Genomic DNA, 17,521 nt, shown 5'->3' with positions numbered 1-17,521 from the left:
TAAGAACTTTGCTTCAGGATGAGAACAGAAATTGTGCGGTAGCAGCGCTGCAGCAGCAGCAGGAGGCCCCATTAGATATAGTGGTATCTCAGGTTAAGAACAATTTCAGGTTAAGAACGCACCTCCAGAACAAATTAAGTTCTTAACCCGAGGTACCACTGTAATCACAGCATCCTTTTCTAAGTGCTCACAGACAGCTGTTTAATTATCTGTTTGAGAACCTTTCCTGGTATCATTGTCAAACTCACTGTTTGGTAGTTACCTGGGTCATCTTTCCCTCCCCTTTTTGAAGATGGGGGTCACCATTTGCCCACCTACCGGTAATCTGCAGGGACCTCACCTATTATAGAGAGAGGCTCTGAGATTACATCTGCAAGCTGCTATAATACCCTTGGGTGCAACTCATCAGGCTCTGGAGATTTGAATTCATTTAAAATAGCAAGGTGTTTCCTTTCCACCTCTTTTCCTGTATTGGGCTCAGCTCCCTCCCTGCATCATTTATTCTGTTATCACCAGGTTGGGCACTGTTTTCCTTTTGGATGATGACTCAGGCAAAGTATAGCATGATTTTGCCATGGTGTAAAGAAAGTAAAGTAAGCTGGTGAATCAATAGTTGCTTGTAAGCCTGATTGAGGTGCATGTGATGCACAAAATGTATTTAAGACAAGAATCTCCAAAGGGATAACAACAAAGAAAAGAACTGGATGAGCCTGTTTGGACTTACAATCTAATATTTTGAGATGGATATTGCCAACAGATCAAAGACTTCCCAGTTTGCTAAAAACTGGAAGGTGATAAAAGACAAAAGCCTTGCTTTAAAAACAAGATCAGTCTTTTGGAAAGAACGTAGAGTCTGGGAGGATGAGAGATCCATATATATTTATTTATTGGCCACTTTGCTCATCCAGGCATTTCTGCCTAATGGAAGCCAATTTTCAAACATTCCAATCCTAAACCATGTTAACCAAGTTTTCAGGATCAGGCCCTGCTCTTTGTTTAGCATTTTGGCAAGCTCTGACCTACATCGCAAAGAATCACAAGCGTCGGCAGACCACAAGGACAGTGTCAAAGCTCAATTCCATACAGTTAATTCAATAAGTCACAGATACCATTACTTCATAAGGCAGAGAGACTCCAACGTTATTAAGGGAATAGTAGAAGGGGGAGGAGGGGGGAAATGGAGAAGGAAAACAGAGAGGGTGGAGGGCGAGGGGGCGCTAGAACAGAGACAAGCAGAAGAACAAAAACATCCCATAAATCATGCAAAGCTGCTGAAATACCAGAACAAATGACTCCAGATCTTGGCCATTGTCCCCGTGCAATGGTTTAATGCACACACACACACAAGCAAAAACAAAGTGCCTTCAGTTTCATTTCAGCCTACTCCTCTGTGCTGGGGGAGAAAGTGCTGAATTTGACTTAGTTTGAGAGATGTGTGAAGAATTCCAGAGGAGATGGAGCTAGTTTGAACCAACAGTGGATGGGATTTATAAAGCTGCTCAAGTGATTAGGACATTCATTTCCTATTAAGGTGAGGTGACTTTGGAAAGTAGAGTTGATGTCAAACACTTAAATAGGGTCAGGGGTTCAGTCCAAACAACATCCTGTACTCCAGTGTCACAATTAAGTTAAATGAATATCTTTTCCAATTTCTCTCTTAGGTGAAGGCCTCCATTGTACATTATGCACATTCTTTTTTAGTACAGCAAACACATAGTTTACAGTCTCATTTTCTTCCACCCCCACTGCCTCCGATGATTGTTCAGGGAAGGAATATGACCATGGGCAATGCTTTTTCATTGTGGCATGGCAAAGGGAAAGAGGGACAAGCATGACAAAGGGAAAGGAATGCACCCCTGCATTGCCTAGGCAATATAGAAATGCTTAACTTTCTTCCTGTACTGTGTCTAGGCTACTATGGGATTCTTCACAGTTTTTTTTTACTGTGCTATGATCAGCTGGAAGGATAGGGAGTGTTGCTTAGTTGCTATGCAGGCAGGCAACTTTCCCTATATTCTGGCACTATGCTGTGTGCTGTTGCAGCAAAGTATGAGGCAACAGCAATAGTTACTTGATTCCTAGGCAATCAGGTGAGTCTCCCCATCTTCCAGAGATGTTATGTGGCCTTCCTTCTGCAGCTGTGCAAGCAGCAACAAAAAGAACTATGGTAAGTAAAGGTATATTTGGTGGGAGGTTCAGGGGGCATTTTGTGCCTCATTGTCCCATAAATTGAACCTGAAATATTGTTAAATAATACTTCACTTGTTTCAAAACCATGTTACCATGTTTCAAAAAAGCCAGATTAAAAAAGTCCCCCCTATATTTCCTTAGAAAAAACCTCTGTCACAGTGAGAGTAATTATAGCCCTTTTCAGAGGAGATGAGTTCAATAAACCCATCACCTCCATTGCTACATATTAATTGTTGTTGTTTAGTCGTTTAGTCGTGTCCGACTCTTCGCTACATATTAATATCCATGAGAAATGTGAGCTGCTTCTAGGAAGTGGTAAACTGACATCCTTGGAAAAGTGGGGCATATTAGAACAAATACAGGGCAACTTCTTGTACTGTATCTGAGCTGTATTAGGAATTACAAATGTTCTCTGGTCTGGTTTTCTTAATGGATACACTGAAGGGCTCATATGTGTTTGTCGGTTCTTAAGTGAATGGAAGAAGATGGATGAGCTTGTTCTGGTCTACACTTTCATTTTCTGTTGTTGTTTTTGTACAAGGGTGTCAGAGGCCTGACGTAGGGACAATGGCACTTGCAGAAGATATATTAGTAGACACGGCTTTCTGTTAACTATCACTACTTCAATAGGAGGCACTTGGTTGCATGCTTTGATACTAGTTTTTCCATTCACATTATGCTGAGAATGGATCAGCAACAAGAAAACTGCAAGTGTTCTTTAATCATTTCTGTTACATTCTGACATTCTCCGACCTTTCTGCATTGAAACTCCTTTTATTAAGGGAAAAAAGATGGCAACGCTACAGTTAGCAAAAATATTACAAGTATAAAAAAGCAGAGTGAACTATAATTAATCATTAAATAAAAAGATTTAGAGGAAGAAAATTGGATAAGAGGAACCTATCAGTAGTGAGTTCTAAACAAGTCTTATATGAATGGCATAAAATGATAAAATTAATTTATACTGGAAGGAAAGAAACCCAGAATAGTAAAGTTTGGGATACAATTGTGGAAGGACAGTAGTTTGGAAATCCTAGATATTGAAACACGCTGGCCTTGTTCTCTACGCCAAATCTAGGTGTAGTGAGACTGCAAACATGGGCTCCCAGAGAGGAACTTAAAGCTGCTTTGCTACCATGCTATCCTGAATGAAGCCCAGGTTTGGCTGACTTTCCTTGCTTTCTTGTCACCATGCAAAAAAATAAATGTTGCTTAATGAATAAAAGTTATAAAGATAAGGGCATGAAACAACTATCCTTGACCATTCAAGGACACAAGTGTGAGCTAATGGTTAGATACTTGAACTGAATACTAGGGAATAACTGTTAGCATACACGCTGAAGATCTGAGCCAGCCGGGGGCCCCGGTCTCTCTTGCCGGGTGTCTTCTCTTTCCGGTGTAGCCAACTGGAATCGGTCCAAGTTCGCTGTGAACTTGAACACACTATTTGCAGAGTCCATCCCAGCGTTTAGCGTGGTTGGCAGCAGCAGCAACAAGAGGAGACACAGAAACGTTCTCTTGCATATTTACAAGTGTTTATTCAGCAAGACCAAACGTGTCTTTCTTCACTAGCATAAGCAAAGCAAGTGCGTACTGTATAGCAATACAATAAGCACAAAATGGAAGTGTACAATCATGTGACACACAGCAACAGTTTACATGCCTGTTCCTCTTAAGGTGGAATGGAATCTTAACAATCCTCCCCCATTCTGTGTAACCTTAAGCCTCAGTAGCCCCAACTGCAGCTTCTGTACATACACCTGTAGTTGTTCTCTCTTAACAACCTTGGACAACATATCAGCAGGAAATTCATTACCTGGCATGTAGGACACTTGAACCAGTCCCTTCCTGATACACTCTCTTGCATGATGTAACTTCATCTGCAAGAACCTGGTCCTTTGCTTGCAATTCTCTGAAGCTAGCAAAGCCAAACAGGAATTGTTGTCCTGATGCACCTGTATTGGATAAGTCACCTCGACTTTGACATCCTGAAACAGTTGCATCAACCACTCGCAATCCATGAGCGAGAATGAGAGAGCATTGAGTTCTGCTTCACAGGAACTCTGACTCACTGTTGTTTGCCTCCCGCACAACCAGTCAAACAAACAGTGGTTGTACATGTAGCAAACACCAGAAGTGCTTGTGCCATCTGTGGCATTACATCCAAAACTTGCATCTGCAAAGATTTCAAGACCTCCAGTCTTGATGTGGGGAGAGTGTTGTTGCATTCAGATCCTGCTTGCAAACTTCCCATAGGCATCTGGTTGAACAGTGTGAGAAGAGAATACTGCATTGGGGTGAAAAAAGTGACAAGTCATATGCCACAGGTTCTGTCCTGGGCTCCTTGTTGTTCAATGTCTTTATAAACAACTTGGATGAAGGAATTGAGGGATGCTCATCAAATCTACAGATGACACCTAATTGGGAGGGGCAGCTAGTGCCGCAGAAGACAGATTCAGGATTCAAAACAACCTTAACAGAATGGAGAACTGAGCCCAAACTAACAAAATGAATTTCAATAGGGACAAATGTAATGTTCTGCACTTAGGCAGGAAGAACCAGCTGCGCAAATATAAGATGTGAAAGACCTGGCTTGCTAGTACTGTAGTACATGTGAAAAGGATCTAGGGGTCTTAGTAGACCACAAGCTTAACCTGAGTCAATAGTGTGATGCAACAGCAAAAAAGGTACTGCTATTATATGCTGCATCAACAGGAGCACTCCCTCCTGTAATGATATGTTGACCACACACAGGATCCATCTAGTCATACCCCCTCAGCATGCTTTAATAAGCCAAGATAAGTGTAGTTGGCTGTATCATTGCAAACACCTTGTCCAGATCACCAGGCTGCTTCTGAAACTGAAACTGCTCCCATGATGCCACAGCATCCCTCACTGCCATGCAGTAGACACAACTGTATTCTGTTGGTTTTGCAGCACATATTTTGCCACTTGCATTCTAGCTATCCAGCCTGTTTCACTGCCCTTAGTTCCCTTGTACAGCAAGAAACAGAACGGGTTCCATGATGCTAGAGAAAGTACCCAGGGAGATTGTGTCAAAAGCCTGGTGCATGTCACTGTTCTATGAGCTTCAAAAGGATTGTCTGCTCTATGCACTGGAAAAAAAAGCCTAAGAGCATTCAGGAATTCCACTAGTTCCTGGTGTTGGACCATCTAAAGCAGTCCATGAGCCCTGCAAAGAGGAATTGGTGCCATAAATCCAAACTACATCAGGAAATAATCTATTCATGAAAATGGGGTGATATCCAGCCCCTCTATTTTCAGAACACCCCTTCCTCCATATGGAGGAAAGACCAAATTGAGAGATTGCCTGCCCTATGAACTGGAGTGATTACAATTTTATTCTTACATTAAAATTGAAAATCCACACACCAGTATGCATGCATCTGTGAGCACATGTGAGTAGACAGATCCACCTTGGCCAAAACCACTCTTAAAAGCATGCAGCTTTTGGAGGGATGGCAAACCTTTAATCAACCTTCAGGCCAAAAAAAGTTAGCCATCTTTGCTTTGCAATATTTTTAGAAACAAACAAACAAACAAACAAAAAACCCAGACCCCTCTCCCATGTCTATCTTCCTACACATTCATCTAGCAACCAGCTTGAATATCTGGCCTCTGGAAATTTAAGTAACTGCCTTTGCCAAAGGCAAGATCCAAGAACACTGGAAGGACCAAAAGTCTGAGATGGTACAACATATTCATATGTACCTAACAGTAAGGACTTTGTGGAACCAGATTTTTTGGGGGGAGGGGCAGCTAAGAAAAGTCTAATAATGAAGTACTTATTTTAGTAAATATCATATGAGTGAAATAAGTGTTTCTCAATACTTCAAGTCTCTCCCTGCCATTTTCCCCCATTTCTTTTTTTACAAGAGGAATTCGGCAGACTTAGTGTATAGTTAATGCTAAACTTTCGAGGGGAAAAAAGCTGTTTTCCTCACTTTTCAAAGTGCAGCTAGTGTGCTGCACTAGCTAAATAAAACAGTCACTGTACCCCAGGAGGGACAAGCTCCTTTTAATGTTCCACTTTTGACAGGGCACAGGCTTGAAAATGTGGGTTGATGCTTGTTGAGATTTTGACCAGATCTGAGAGCGTGAGTGAGGATCTTCACTGGCTCCCAGCATGTTTTCAAGCACAATTCAAAGTGTTGGTGCTGACCTTTAAAGCCCTGAATGGCTTTGGCCCACTATACCTGAAGGAGCGTCTCCACCCTCATTGTTCAGCCCGGACACTGATGTCCTCCTCCAAGGGTCTTCTGGTGGTTCCCTCACTGAGAGAAACAAAGTTACAGGGAACCAGGCAGAAGGCCTTCTCGGTAGTGGCGCCCTCCCTGTGGAACACCCTCCCTTCAGATGTCAAGGAGATAAAGAACTACACAACTTTTAGAAGACATCTGAAGGCAGCCCTGTATTGGAAAGTTTTTTATATTTGATGTTTTACTATGTTTTATATATGTGTAAGCTCCTCAGAGTGGCTAGGGAAACCCATCCAGATGGGCAGGGTATTATTATTACTATTATTACTATTGTTGTTGTTATACTTAAAATTGCAGCATGGGAGATGCCTCCCAGAAGAACTCTGCTTTGCACACTTTGGGTAGAATGCATTGTCTTCAAATCCAATAAACAGAGCCCCAAAGAAACCGACACTACCGGTATAATCCAGTGTTTCTCAAACTTGGGTCTCCAGCTGTTGTTGGACTGTAATCCCCATCAACCCTAGTTAGCAGGACCACTGGTCAGGGATGATGGGAGCTGGTGTCCAACCTGTGCCTCCATGTATAGCTAGGAGTCCAAAATGACTGCCAGGCTGCGCACCTGGTCCTTCAGGGGCACAGTTACCTGGTTCAGGACCAGGGAGTCCCCCATACCCACCTACCCCCGTCCCTCCAAAACAGCACCTCAGTCTTGTCAGGACTCAACCTCAATCCGTTAGCCGCCATCCATCCTCCAACCAACCACCTCCAGAGAATTGTGGTGCAATTGGTAAGACTGTAGTGTTTGGAGATGAGAGAGCCAGGTTCAGAGGCCTGTTCAACCCCAAGACAAAATCCAGAGCACTCTTGGTCATGGCACCTAGGCTCAAAAATCCCCTCCCTTCAGGAGATTCAAGGCCAAACTACAAGTGACATTAAATCACAGGGTTTGCCTCAAGTGCATAATTATTCTTTCAGAATAACCAACCAATCTGCATTGGGAACATAGTATGGGCAAATGGCTAAATCCCCCACCCCAGGGTCCAGATCCCTCTCTCACACATGCTAGCACACTCAGGGGCAAACCACACGATTAACATCACCTGCAATTTTGGCCTTTTCCTCTCACACTTCAGAAAATTTGTCAAAATTTATTCTGCATTTTGATCCCCAGTCGGCTTTTTAAATATGATGTTGGGGTGTTTAGTAATTTGATTGTTATTTTCTAAATTGGTTTTATTGTTTTTTGTTTTCTATTGTATTGTATTTTAATGCTATTTTGTGAACCACATTTATAATTTTCACTTAAGGAGTGGTATATAAATCTTTTAAATAAATAACATAAAAAACAAAACAGCACATGCACACAAACAAGAACATTAATGTTACAACAAATACACTGAAACCAGCATCTTATGTTATGCCTGCAGCTGCAAAGCCAGTGCCATGTCAGCATAGTGAATGTTGACAACAAACTCCAAACTGCTGTATAACCACATCCAGTTGCTTATATGTGGATTATTAAAAAGGGGTGTATGGAAACATGTTGCAGAATTCTATGGAACTTAGGAATGCTTGATCAATTCTATTTCTGTGAATTCCAATGTGAACTATAAATAATAATAATAATAATAATAATAATGTATTATTATTATTATTATTATTATTATTATTATTATTATTATTATTTATACCCCACCCATCTGCACTCTGGGCGGCTTTCAACAGAATATTAAAATACAATAATCTATTAAACATTAAAAGCTTCCCTAAGTAGGGCTGCCTTCAGATGTCTTCTAGAAGTCTCGTAGTTGTTTTTCTCTTTGACATCTGGTGGGAGGGCATTCCACAGGGCGGGTGCCACTACTGAGAAGGCCCTCTGCCTGGTTCCCTGTAACTTGGCTTCTCACAATGAGGGAACCGCCAGAAGGCCCGCGGCGCTGGACCTCCGTGTCTGGGCAGAACGATGGGGGTGGAGACGCTCCTTCAGGTATACGAGGCCGTTTAGGACTTTAAAGGTCAGCACCAACATTTTGAATTGTGCTCGGAAACTAACCCATTCAACACATCACTGACTAATGTGCTGACTGGAATATAATTTCTCCTCTTTTTTTAATCCAGGTAAATGCAGAGGAGGGTCACAACAGGCTTATGAATCAACCCATGTGAAATTGGCACAGAATGATCCATATATCTATAGTGGGATTCCACAGGGAAGATACGCAATTGCTTATCACAACCCTGCTAGAAACAAGTAGATTAACACTAGAGTAGTGCCACAAATTCTTGCTAGGCCCCACAGTGAAGTGACTAATACCTCATGATCAATGGCATCAAAGGTCACAAAAAGGTCTAACACATCAGCAGGGTGCTATTACCAATATTATTCTGAAGGTGACAGTCACTGATAAAGTGCAGTGTTTAATGGATCCAGAAAATGTCCAGCATTTAAGCGTGCCTGAAGCTGGATAGGTTATAACTCAATAATCATATCCAGAAAGGGTAGGTTGGAAACAGCTTGATAGCAGTTAGGAAATCTGCATTCAGAATACCTATTTTTGGGCCACCAGAATTATTTGCATGTAGTAGTCTTGTCACAAATTGGCAAAATTTATTCCCATGACTTCAATGGGTGGGCTTTGAGTAGTAATGCCTTATCAAAATACCTTATCTCAGTAAACAAAGGAATCCCCACATTCCAAAATGTACTCACTTTCACACACCCCACCGTGATTTGTCCACACTGAGATTCACAAGAGCATGCCTGTGCCTTTGGTGGAGGAGCACTGAGCAACCATGTCATTCCCCAACTGCACTGGTATAGTCCACTCTACAACCTCATAATTCGACCACCTCTTTTTGCTACATGTGTAGATGTTACCAAGATTGTAACATGGGGAGCAGTGTTGAAATTACATTTTGAAGAAATACAACTAAATTTGTTGACACCAAATTGGGAGGGGTGGCTAATACCCCAGAGGACAGGATCACACTTCAAAATGACCTTAACAGATTAGACAACTGGGCCAAAGCAAACAAGATGAATTTTAACAAGGAGAAATGTAAGGTACTACACTTGGGCAAAAAAAATATGAAAGGCACAAATACAGGATGGGTGACACCTGGCTTGAGAGCAGTACGTGTGAAAAGGATCTAGGAGTCTTGGTAGACCACAAACTTAACATGAGTCAGCAGTGTGATGCAGCAGCTAAAAAAGCCAATGCAATTCTGGGCTGCATCAATAGGAGTATAGCATCTAGATCAAGGGAAGTAATAGTACCACTGTATTCTGCTCTGGTCAGACCTCACCTGGAGTACTGTGTCCAGTTCTGGGCACCACAGTTCAAGAAGGATACTGACAAGCTGGAACGTGTCCAGAAGAGGGCAACCAAAATGGTCAAAGGCCTGGAAACTATGCCTTATGAGGAACGGCTTAGGGAGCTGGGTATGTTTAGCCTGGAGAAGAGAAGGTTAAGGGGTGATATGATAGCCATGTTCAAATATATGAAAGGATGTCATATGGAGGAGGGAGAAAGATTGTTTTCTGCTGCTCCAGAGAAGCGGACACGGAGCAATGGATTCAAACTTCAAGAAAGAAGATTCCACCTAAACATTAGGAAGAACTTCCTGGCAGTAAGAGCTGTTCGGCAGTGGAATTTGCTACCAAGGAGTGTGGTGGAGTCTCCTTCTTTGGAGGTCTTTAAGCAGAGGCTTGACAGGCATATGTCAAGAATGCTTTGATGGTGTTTTCTGCTCGGCAGGGGGTTGGACTGGATGGCCCTTGTGGTCTCTTCCAACTCTATGATTCTATGATTCTAATGCTCACTTGTCTCTGCAAAATTCGGTATTGTTTGGGGGATGCTGAGCTTGGAGGTCCTCAGAAATGCCAAAATTCTCAGCTTTTATTGGCATCACACATGTTTGGTATCACTGAATACTAGGCCTTAGGTATGGTTTTTGTCTGTCAAAATCAACAGCTTCCATCTCTATATGTCTTAATTCCCATATGGGGAATAATGAGACACACACTTAATCTACCTAAGAGAGCAGGGCAACATTTAATGAATAAATTGTTTATGTGAAAGGCTCCATAGGGGAAAAAAATTAACTGAAAGGTGTGTCACGGACTGCTTACATTGATATAGTCCCTTTGACTCCAGTGGCGACCATACTAAAAATAAGTGATTTGTGAATAGACCCTTTTATAGAGCTACAGGGGTGGGACTGCATGTGTGTGCATATTTCAATATTGCTAAGTGTCAAGGCTGAAATTAAAGAAAAGATGGGGCAACTTACAATAGGAACCACCTCCTTATTTATTTTTATTAACTTACCACCATAAACACACACATTTTATTAATGACCTAGCTGTGAACACCTAGTACATTTGGGAACATGTACCATCTTCTCCCTCAGAACAATCTGAGGGGGAAAACAGCTCTGCTTCACAATGGAAGAGGCTGTACAAGGAACTCTGATGAGTGGGGAAGAACTAAGTGGTGTTGGGGGCTAATGAACAGAGTATATGAGTATTCATTTTACAAAACACATGTGTCAGCTGAACAGCAAAACTTTGGAGGAACCAGAGCACATCCTTCAGCAGAAGAACATGTACTTGCTCCTGTTTCCATACCTTTCACCAGAGAGTTTGGAGTGGCTTACATATAAAGTTGTCAGGATCATGGCTGACCCAGACCCTGGAGAGCCCTCTTAGTAGGAAGAGAACTGGGGTTCCATGTAGCACTTTGCTCCCACTCTAGATATGGAGAAACCTGCACCTGTCCAAACATTGATTAAAGGCAGTGGCAGACCAGACAAGTCTGAAGATGCTGTCAGGCAGCTCTATTGACAGAGCTCCAATCGGGAAGAAGATTACTCGAGGAAAGAGAAGACCAATAATATCATTTGTTATGTACTAAAAGATATTGTAAAGTGGCATCCCAGTGGTGATGGCTTCTTAATCTTTCAACCCCTGGCTTTTTTTTTAAGCTCAGTAGTCTAACCACAAGGCTTCACTGCTTCTTCTCATAATAATGATGTTATATTAATTAGGTATGTATGACAAATTTCTGATGAGCTGTCAGTTATAATGATGCTCTCCCAGGAGGCAACAGAAGGGGTGGGGAAATAATGAGCCCGGATATAGCTGGGGAACCTACCAGTTGTTGTTGTTTAGTCATTTAGTCGTGTCCGACTCTTCGTGACCCCATGGACCAGAGGACGCCAGGCACTCCTGTCTTGCACTGCCTCCCGCAGTTTGGTCAGACTCATGTTCGTAGCTTCAAGAACACTGTCCAACCATCTCGTCCTCTGTCGTCCCCTTCTCCTTGTGCCCTCCATCTTTCCCAACATCAGGGTCTTTTCCAGGGAGTCTTCTCTTCTCATGAGGTGGCCAAAGTATTGGAGCCTCAGCTTCAGGATCTGTCCTTCCAGTGAGCACTCAGGGCTGATTTCCTTCAGAATGGATAGGTTTGATCTTCTAGCAGTCCATGGGACTCTCAAGAGTCTCCTCCAGCACTAAAATTCAAAAGCATCAATTCTTCAGCGATCATCCTTCTTCATGGTCCAGCTCTCACTTCCATACATCACTACTGGGAAAACCATAGCTTTAACTATACGGACCTTTGTCGGTATGGTGATGTCTCTGCTTTTTAAGATGCTCTCTAGGTTTGTCATTGCTTTTCTCTGAAGAAACAGGTGTCTTTTAATTTCGTGACTGCTGTCACCATCTGCAGTGATCATGGAACCCAAGAAAGTAAAATCTCTCACTGCCTCCATTTCTTCCCCTTCTATTTGCCAGAAGGTGATGGGACCAGTGGCCATGATCTTAGTTTTTTTGATGTTGAGAGCTTCAGACCATATTTTGCGCTCTCCTCTTTCACCCTCATTAAAAGGTTCTTTAATTCCTCCTCACTTTCTGCCATCAAGGTTGTGTCATCAGCATATCTGAGGTTGTTGATATTTCTTTCGGCAATCTTAATTCCGGCTTGGGATTCATCCAGTCCAGCCTTTCGCATGATGAATTCTGCATATAAGTTAAATAAGCAGGGAGACAATATACAGCCTTGTTGTACTCCTTTCCCAATTTTGAACCAATCAGTTATTCCGTATCCAGTTCTAACTGTAGCTTCTTGTCCCACATAGATTTCTCAGGAGACAGATGAGGTGATCCGGTACTCCCATTTCTTTAAGAGCTTGCCATAGTTTGCTGTGGTCGATACAGTCAAAGGCTTTTGCATAGTCAATGAAACAGTAGATGTTTTTCTGGAACTCTCTAGCTTTCTCCATAATCCAGCGCATGTTTGCAATTTGGTCTCTAGTTCCTCTGCCCCTTCTACCAGTAAAGTGTCTCATATACTTTCAGCTCTTCAACCCATCCAGTGATGTATCAATGATGGGCAAGATTTGGAGGCCCCTTGCTTTATAGTCAACCTTTGCTGTAGAATGTTTGGGCTTGTTCACTCAGAAAGTAGAATGTGTCTTCATTAAAAGTTTTGGTGGCACTACATCTATCCTACATAGTTAGCACTCATCACTTACTTCCCACATGAGCCCCGGAGCGTGCCTGCTGCACAGGCTAGATATCAATTCATGGACTAACAGGGTAGGCAGGAATAACTCTGCTGACTGAAGCAAACCTCAGAAGTGTTTTAACTCCAGAGACTTCCTCACATGCTAACAAGTAGGCTTGCTATCCACCACCATCACACTAAGCAACAGTAAATTCTAAATTTTACATTGGAACAAATCAAATTTCCCTTGCCATGCAAGAAGTGGGGATTCTTTGGGTAAGGGCTAGAATTCTGTCCCATTCACAGAACCAAAGGCCATCTATGCCACCTATAGACTAAGGAAATCTTCAAATCCAACATCTTTAACAGTATAGTTGTTATTATGGGCATTACAAAGGGCCAAGCTAGATGTTATACACATGGCTGCTGCTGAAAAGTGGACACCTATTTAACTTTGTGTTTGTAATCACTAATAGAACTTATGCATGTCCTGATTTTAGAGCTGGACAAAACCCCCTAACCTCCTTGGACCTTTCTTTACAAAAGGAGCGAGCTATTAGGTGACACCCATAGAGAGAAAGCCATTTGGTGATCAGGAGTTATGAGGTAGTCAAAGGTTTTTCTCTTCCCCCATCCCATCTTAAGAAGCATTTTTGTTTAAAGATAAGAGCCATTCCAAGTGGCTCTTAAATAAAATTCTTTTTTTTAATAGGGAGGAGCCCTCAGACCACTTCCATTTCACCTCCCCCCTTGAAATTCCACCTCCTGAAGCTTCCACTGCCACTGTCTGAACTTTGAAATCAAATATGTGTTTATGGGAGGGAGGTATTGGTTTTTGTTCCATTATGTATTTTGTGTTCTTATTTTGTACTTTTAATGTTATGAACTGCCCTGTGGTCTTTGGATGAAGATATACACATTTAATAATAGAGATAGATAGATAGATAGATAGATAGATAGATAGATAGATAGGGAGAGGTTTTTTTGCTGCAGCTTCCCCTCAAACATCCAGAATTTGGGCCAAATTTTGGTTGACCAAAATGTCCAGTCGAGTCCTACTTGATATTATAGCATTCCATGTTTCTCTGTCTTCTGCAAGCAGCAGCCAATGAAGTGGAGTAAAGTTGGGGAAGGGAAGGATATGGGTAAGATTTTTTAAGATGCTATGGAAAGGGAGGGAAGACATAAAGATGTACCTAGTTACCGTTTCAGTGGAAACTGTGTGCCACTGGTCTAAAATATCACAAGAGAGAAACTTGTCATTCACCCTCACCTGCCTGAACAACTTTCTTCCTCATTTGGGCCTTGCTGAGCTTGTTTTGTTCCAGTCCTGAGTCCCTCCTTCATGACTTGCTGTCCATTTTCTACTTTATTCCAAATTGTGTGCTGGCTTCACAACATTGCCTCTTTGTTTTGGCCTCCAACACTGAATTTCTTCCTCATCCTGGACTTGATCAAGGCCCAGCTTTGCTTTAAGCTTGGGAAAATCCACACAATCCAGGGATAACTATTCATAAACTGATTTCCATTTTTATCTTTGTAAAATTTAGATGAGGTTATGTGAGTTGAGAAGAGAGTTAGTTATCAGATTCTAGCTTACCACTCCTTTAAATCTAAATAAATAACTGTGTCACAGTAGGGCTGTTGCTAGGTGGTGTGGCTAAGGGATCTAAGGATTTTTTTTATTTTTTTTGTAATAGTCAGGGTTTTCATGTGATATGAACTGTGCAGTAATATCCTCTGACTCTTGATTGTATGAAGAAGTTTTTGAACATGCCCAGCTGTTTTATTTTACAGCTTGGACTAAATCTTAAGATGGTGAGTGCATCCTCTGAACAGTTCATCACAAGTACAAATTGCAATTTGGCATGCCATCATGAACCTTTTTAGTTTGAACTGAGCAGCCATGTGCCAAACTGCAGTCTGTACTTGTGATGAATGATTCAGATGATCCACATGCTGTGAATGTGAAGCAACAGACTGAAAAATTAAGCATTCTGCTACAAAGCAGTTCTGAGAATCAACTCTTTGTTTAGCTTGCTTCTGACTGTGTGGCCTGTTAATCTTGGTCCTGTGGTTTGACTTGGAGTGAGTTTGCAGAGTTTACCATTTCCTTTTTGGAACACGTGAAATGCAGACATGCACCTGTTAACACCCTGGGACACTACTGGCCAAGGCACATATCTATTTGGAGAAATGCATCTCTGCACACTAGGTGCATCTCTGATCTCCACTAGGATCACTTGCAGATGCATCAAGGGTGCCTGCTGTTTTAAATGTGACTTGCCCTCAGATGGATTCTTATATGGGCAAACAGTTTTAACTCAATTTGCTTTAAATGTGCTGGTTTCTCCCTGGCATAGAAAAGTGTAACGGCAAAAAGGTCAAAGTGTGGCAATGCATGTGGTATGATTTTATTCTGTCCTGAGCCCAACACTGCATCTCTTACCATTCAATGCTCAGAGACCTGGGACGGAAGGCAGACAGCTCAGCTGAGGCATACTCAGCTTTCCTTCGCTTCTCCTGCTTCTGTTTAATTGATAACCGGTGTGTGAACTTAGAAAGGCTGCCCTCAGACCTGGGGAAGGGGGAAAGGAGAGGTGTTAACTTCATCATAGCATGACAGTAACCAAAGGGAATGGGAGGAGCAAGAGCCCAAGATGGAAAGGTACCGGTAGGTGGCTGAATCTTAGAAAAGGAAGGAGCAGAGCAATGAATTCACAGGACCACCTACTACTATAGGTGGTTCATTGCATGTAAAACTAGCCTGATTTACTCACATAGCTAGGCTTCCATCAAATAAGTGTGAAGTGTGGCTTTCTTCTACACTTGCATGGAATACTGTTTCAAAGTGGAGAAACAAATCAACAATAGCTATTTGGTTTTTGTAATCTGCTCTGAGACCCTTTTTGGCTAAAGGGTGGGGTATAATTACTACGGTATAAACAAAAAATGTTGAAAACTGCATATTTTAACTAGGCAAGTAAAGCATTTTTTAAGGCGACAAGACATTTTTATTAAGGAGTCTGGTGGCACCTTTCAGTCTTAAAGCACAGGTTGAAAGTTTTGAAGTCACTGATTTAAGAGATATTCAGAATGAAGGTGAGGGAGTCAGCAAAGAAATTGCTAAAGGTTAGTAAAACAAAAACAGCAACTTCGTGGTCCTCGGTGTATGCATCCATATTGGTATTTACTTGTGTGTTACATATATATCTAAGCCAGTACATTTTTGTGACTTACTTTAACCAAGCAAATTACCTCAGAAACATTTCCCAGAAAAGCAGCCCCACTGTCTCTCTTTACAATACTGGAATAAACCTCAAATAGCTAGCCATTATTCAGATATGTTTTTAAACATTGGCATCTTCAATTCATTAACTCTGGTTATTGATATATTTTTCAGTTTATAAATTTGCTGTTCCTCATGACAGAGTGAAGGCAGTTTTTTGGAGGAAGCCAAATGTCTAAATATTACCACCGAGAAAGAGTAGGCTTGGGCTTTTTAATATCATTCTTTAGAAATAATCATTTATTTATTTTAACTTTGATGGAAGGAATGGGTAATTGCCTTTTTTATGGCGGGAAATGAAGCAGCTTTAAAGAAAATACTGGAGGAAAAGATATCTGATTAGGAACAATTACACATCTCATTAAAGCCTGCAAAACAGAACCCATAGCTCAAAAGCTATCTGTCATTAAATTTCTCCCCTGCAATTCCAAGTCAAAGCTCAGGTGGTAATGAGTCATATTTCAATTACTGTAACTAGGTCTCAGTAAAACCAAACTCATACCTCGCAGGCTTTTTCTACATTCAGATGCTGAACAGAGCAATGGGGAGATATCCAAGTGATATGGTTTAAAGGCTTAGATGAAAAACTGCCATTTCACGCACTGCACAGGTAGGTAAAATTTCACTGTAATTTCTATTCATTAACCACACACACATTTACCCCTTATTCTGTTTAACAGCCATTCAGTAGGTTATCTAGCAACACATGATGTCCTGTGATCAGTCACATCTATCTGTGATCTCCTGAGGCACTGTACTGTTCTTAATATTCGGTTGGAAGCCGCCCAGAGTGGCTGGGGAAACCCAGCCAGATGGGCGGGGTATAAATAATAAATTAATATTATTATCATTATTATTTGGAAAAGGTATCACTGCCAGCCTAAGAAGAGCCTGTTGGATCAGGCCAATGGCCCATCTAGTTCAACATAATTTCTCATAGTGATCTGAAAACTATAGTCTGAAGTTTACAAGATGAATCCAGAGACCCCAAAGAGGACCCTAATGCCCTGTGTGTTTAAGATCTATTACATAAAATGTTTGTGCCAGCTTTCCATGCAATAAAACATAGTGACCATAATAACTTTGGGTGAAAGCAAATGGTGTTTACATCAGGTCACTCTAAACAAGATTGCTGCCTAGTACTGTCATACTTGGCAGAGTAATAAAACAAAACCAAAGGAAGACAGCCTGCACTGATTTAAAAGCAACCTTTGGTCTTATTTACTGTGAGAGATTATAGAGCAAACTGAATTAGACTACTATGGTTAAGAGACGGTTGCTCTTTAAAAAAGAAAAGAAAAAAGGAAGAG

At 41.6% G+C, this 17,521-nt stretch overlaps 1 protein-coding gene across 6 annotated transcripts in view; it reads right to left on the bottom strand.

Annotated features, from left to right (window-relative positions):
- The window catches only part of LOC118092933 (ankyrin repeat and fibronectin type-III domain-containing protein 1), a 381,090-nt gene that overhangs the window by 79,327 nt on the left and 284,242 nt on the right, over window positions 1–17,521 (bottom strand). For 4 of the 6 annotated variants that reach the window (XM_035131606.2, XM_035131611.2, XM_035131608.2 and 1 more), the window contains one exon: window positions 15,372–15,500. The exons of the other annotated variants lie outside the window; for them this stretch is intronic. In XM_035131606.2, the coding sequence (XP_034987497.1) occupies window positions 15,372–15,500 (129 nt within the window). The remainder of the gene's footprint in view (window positions 1–15,371; window positions 15,501–17,521) is intronic. 6 annotated transcript variants of the gene reach the window in all.

The sequence above is a fragment of the Zootoca vivipara genome, chromosome 14, assembly GCF_963506605.1.
Source record: "Zootoca vivipara chromosome 14, rZooViv1.1, whole genome shotgun sequence".
Classification (NCBI taxonomy): Eukaryota; Metazoa; Chordata; class Lepidosauria; order Squamata; family Lacertidae; genus Zootoca; species Zootoca vivipara.
This window is presented reverse-complemented; position numbering and strand designations above follow the sequence as displayed.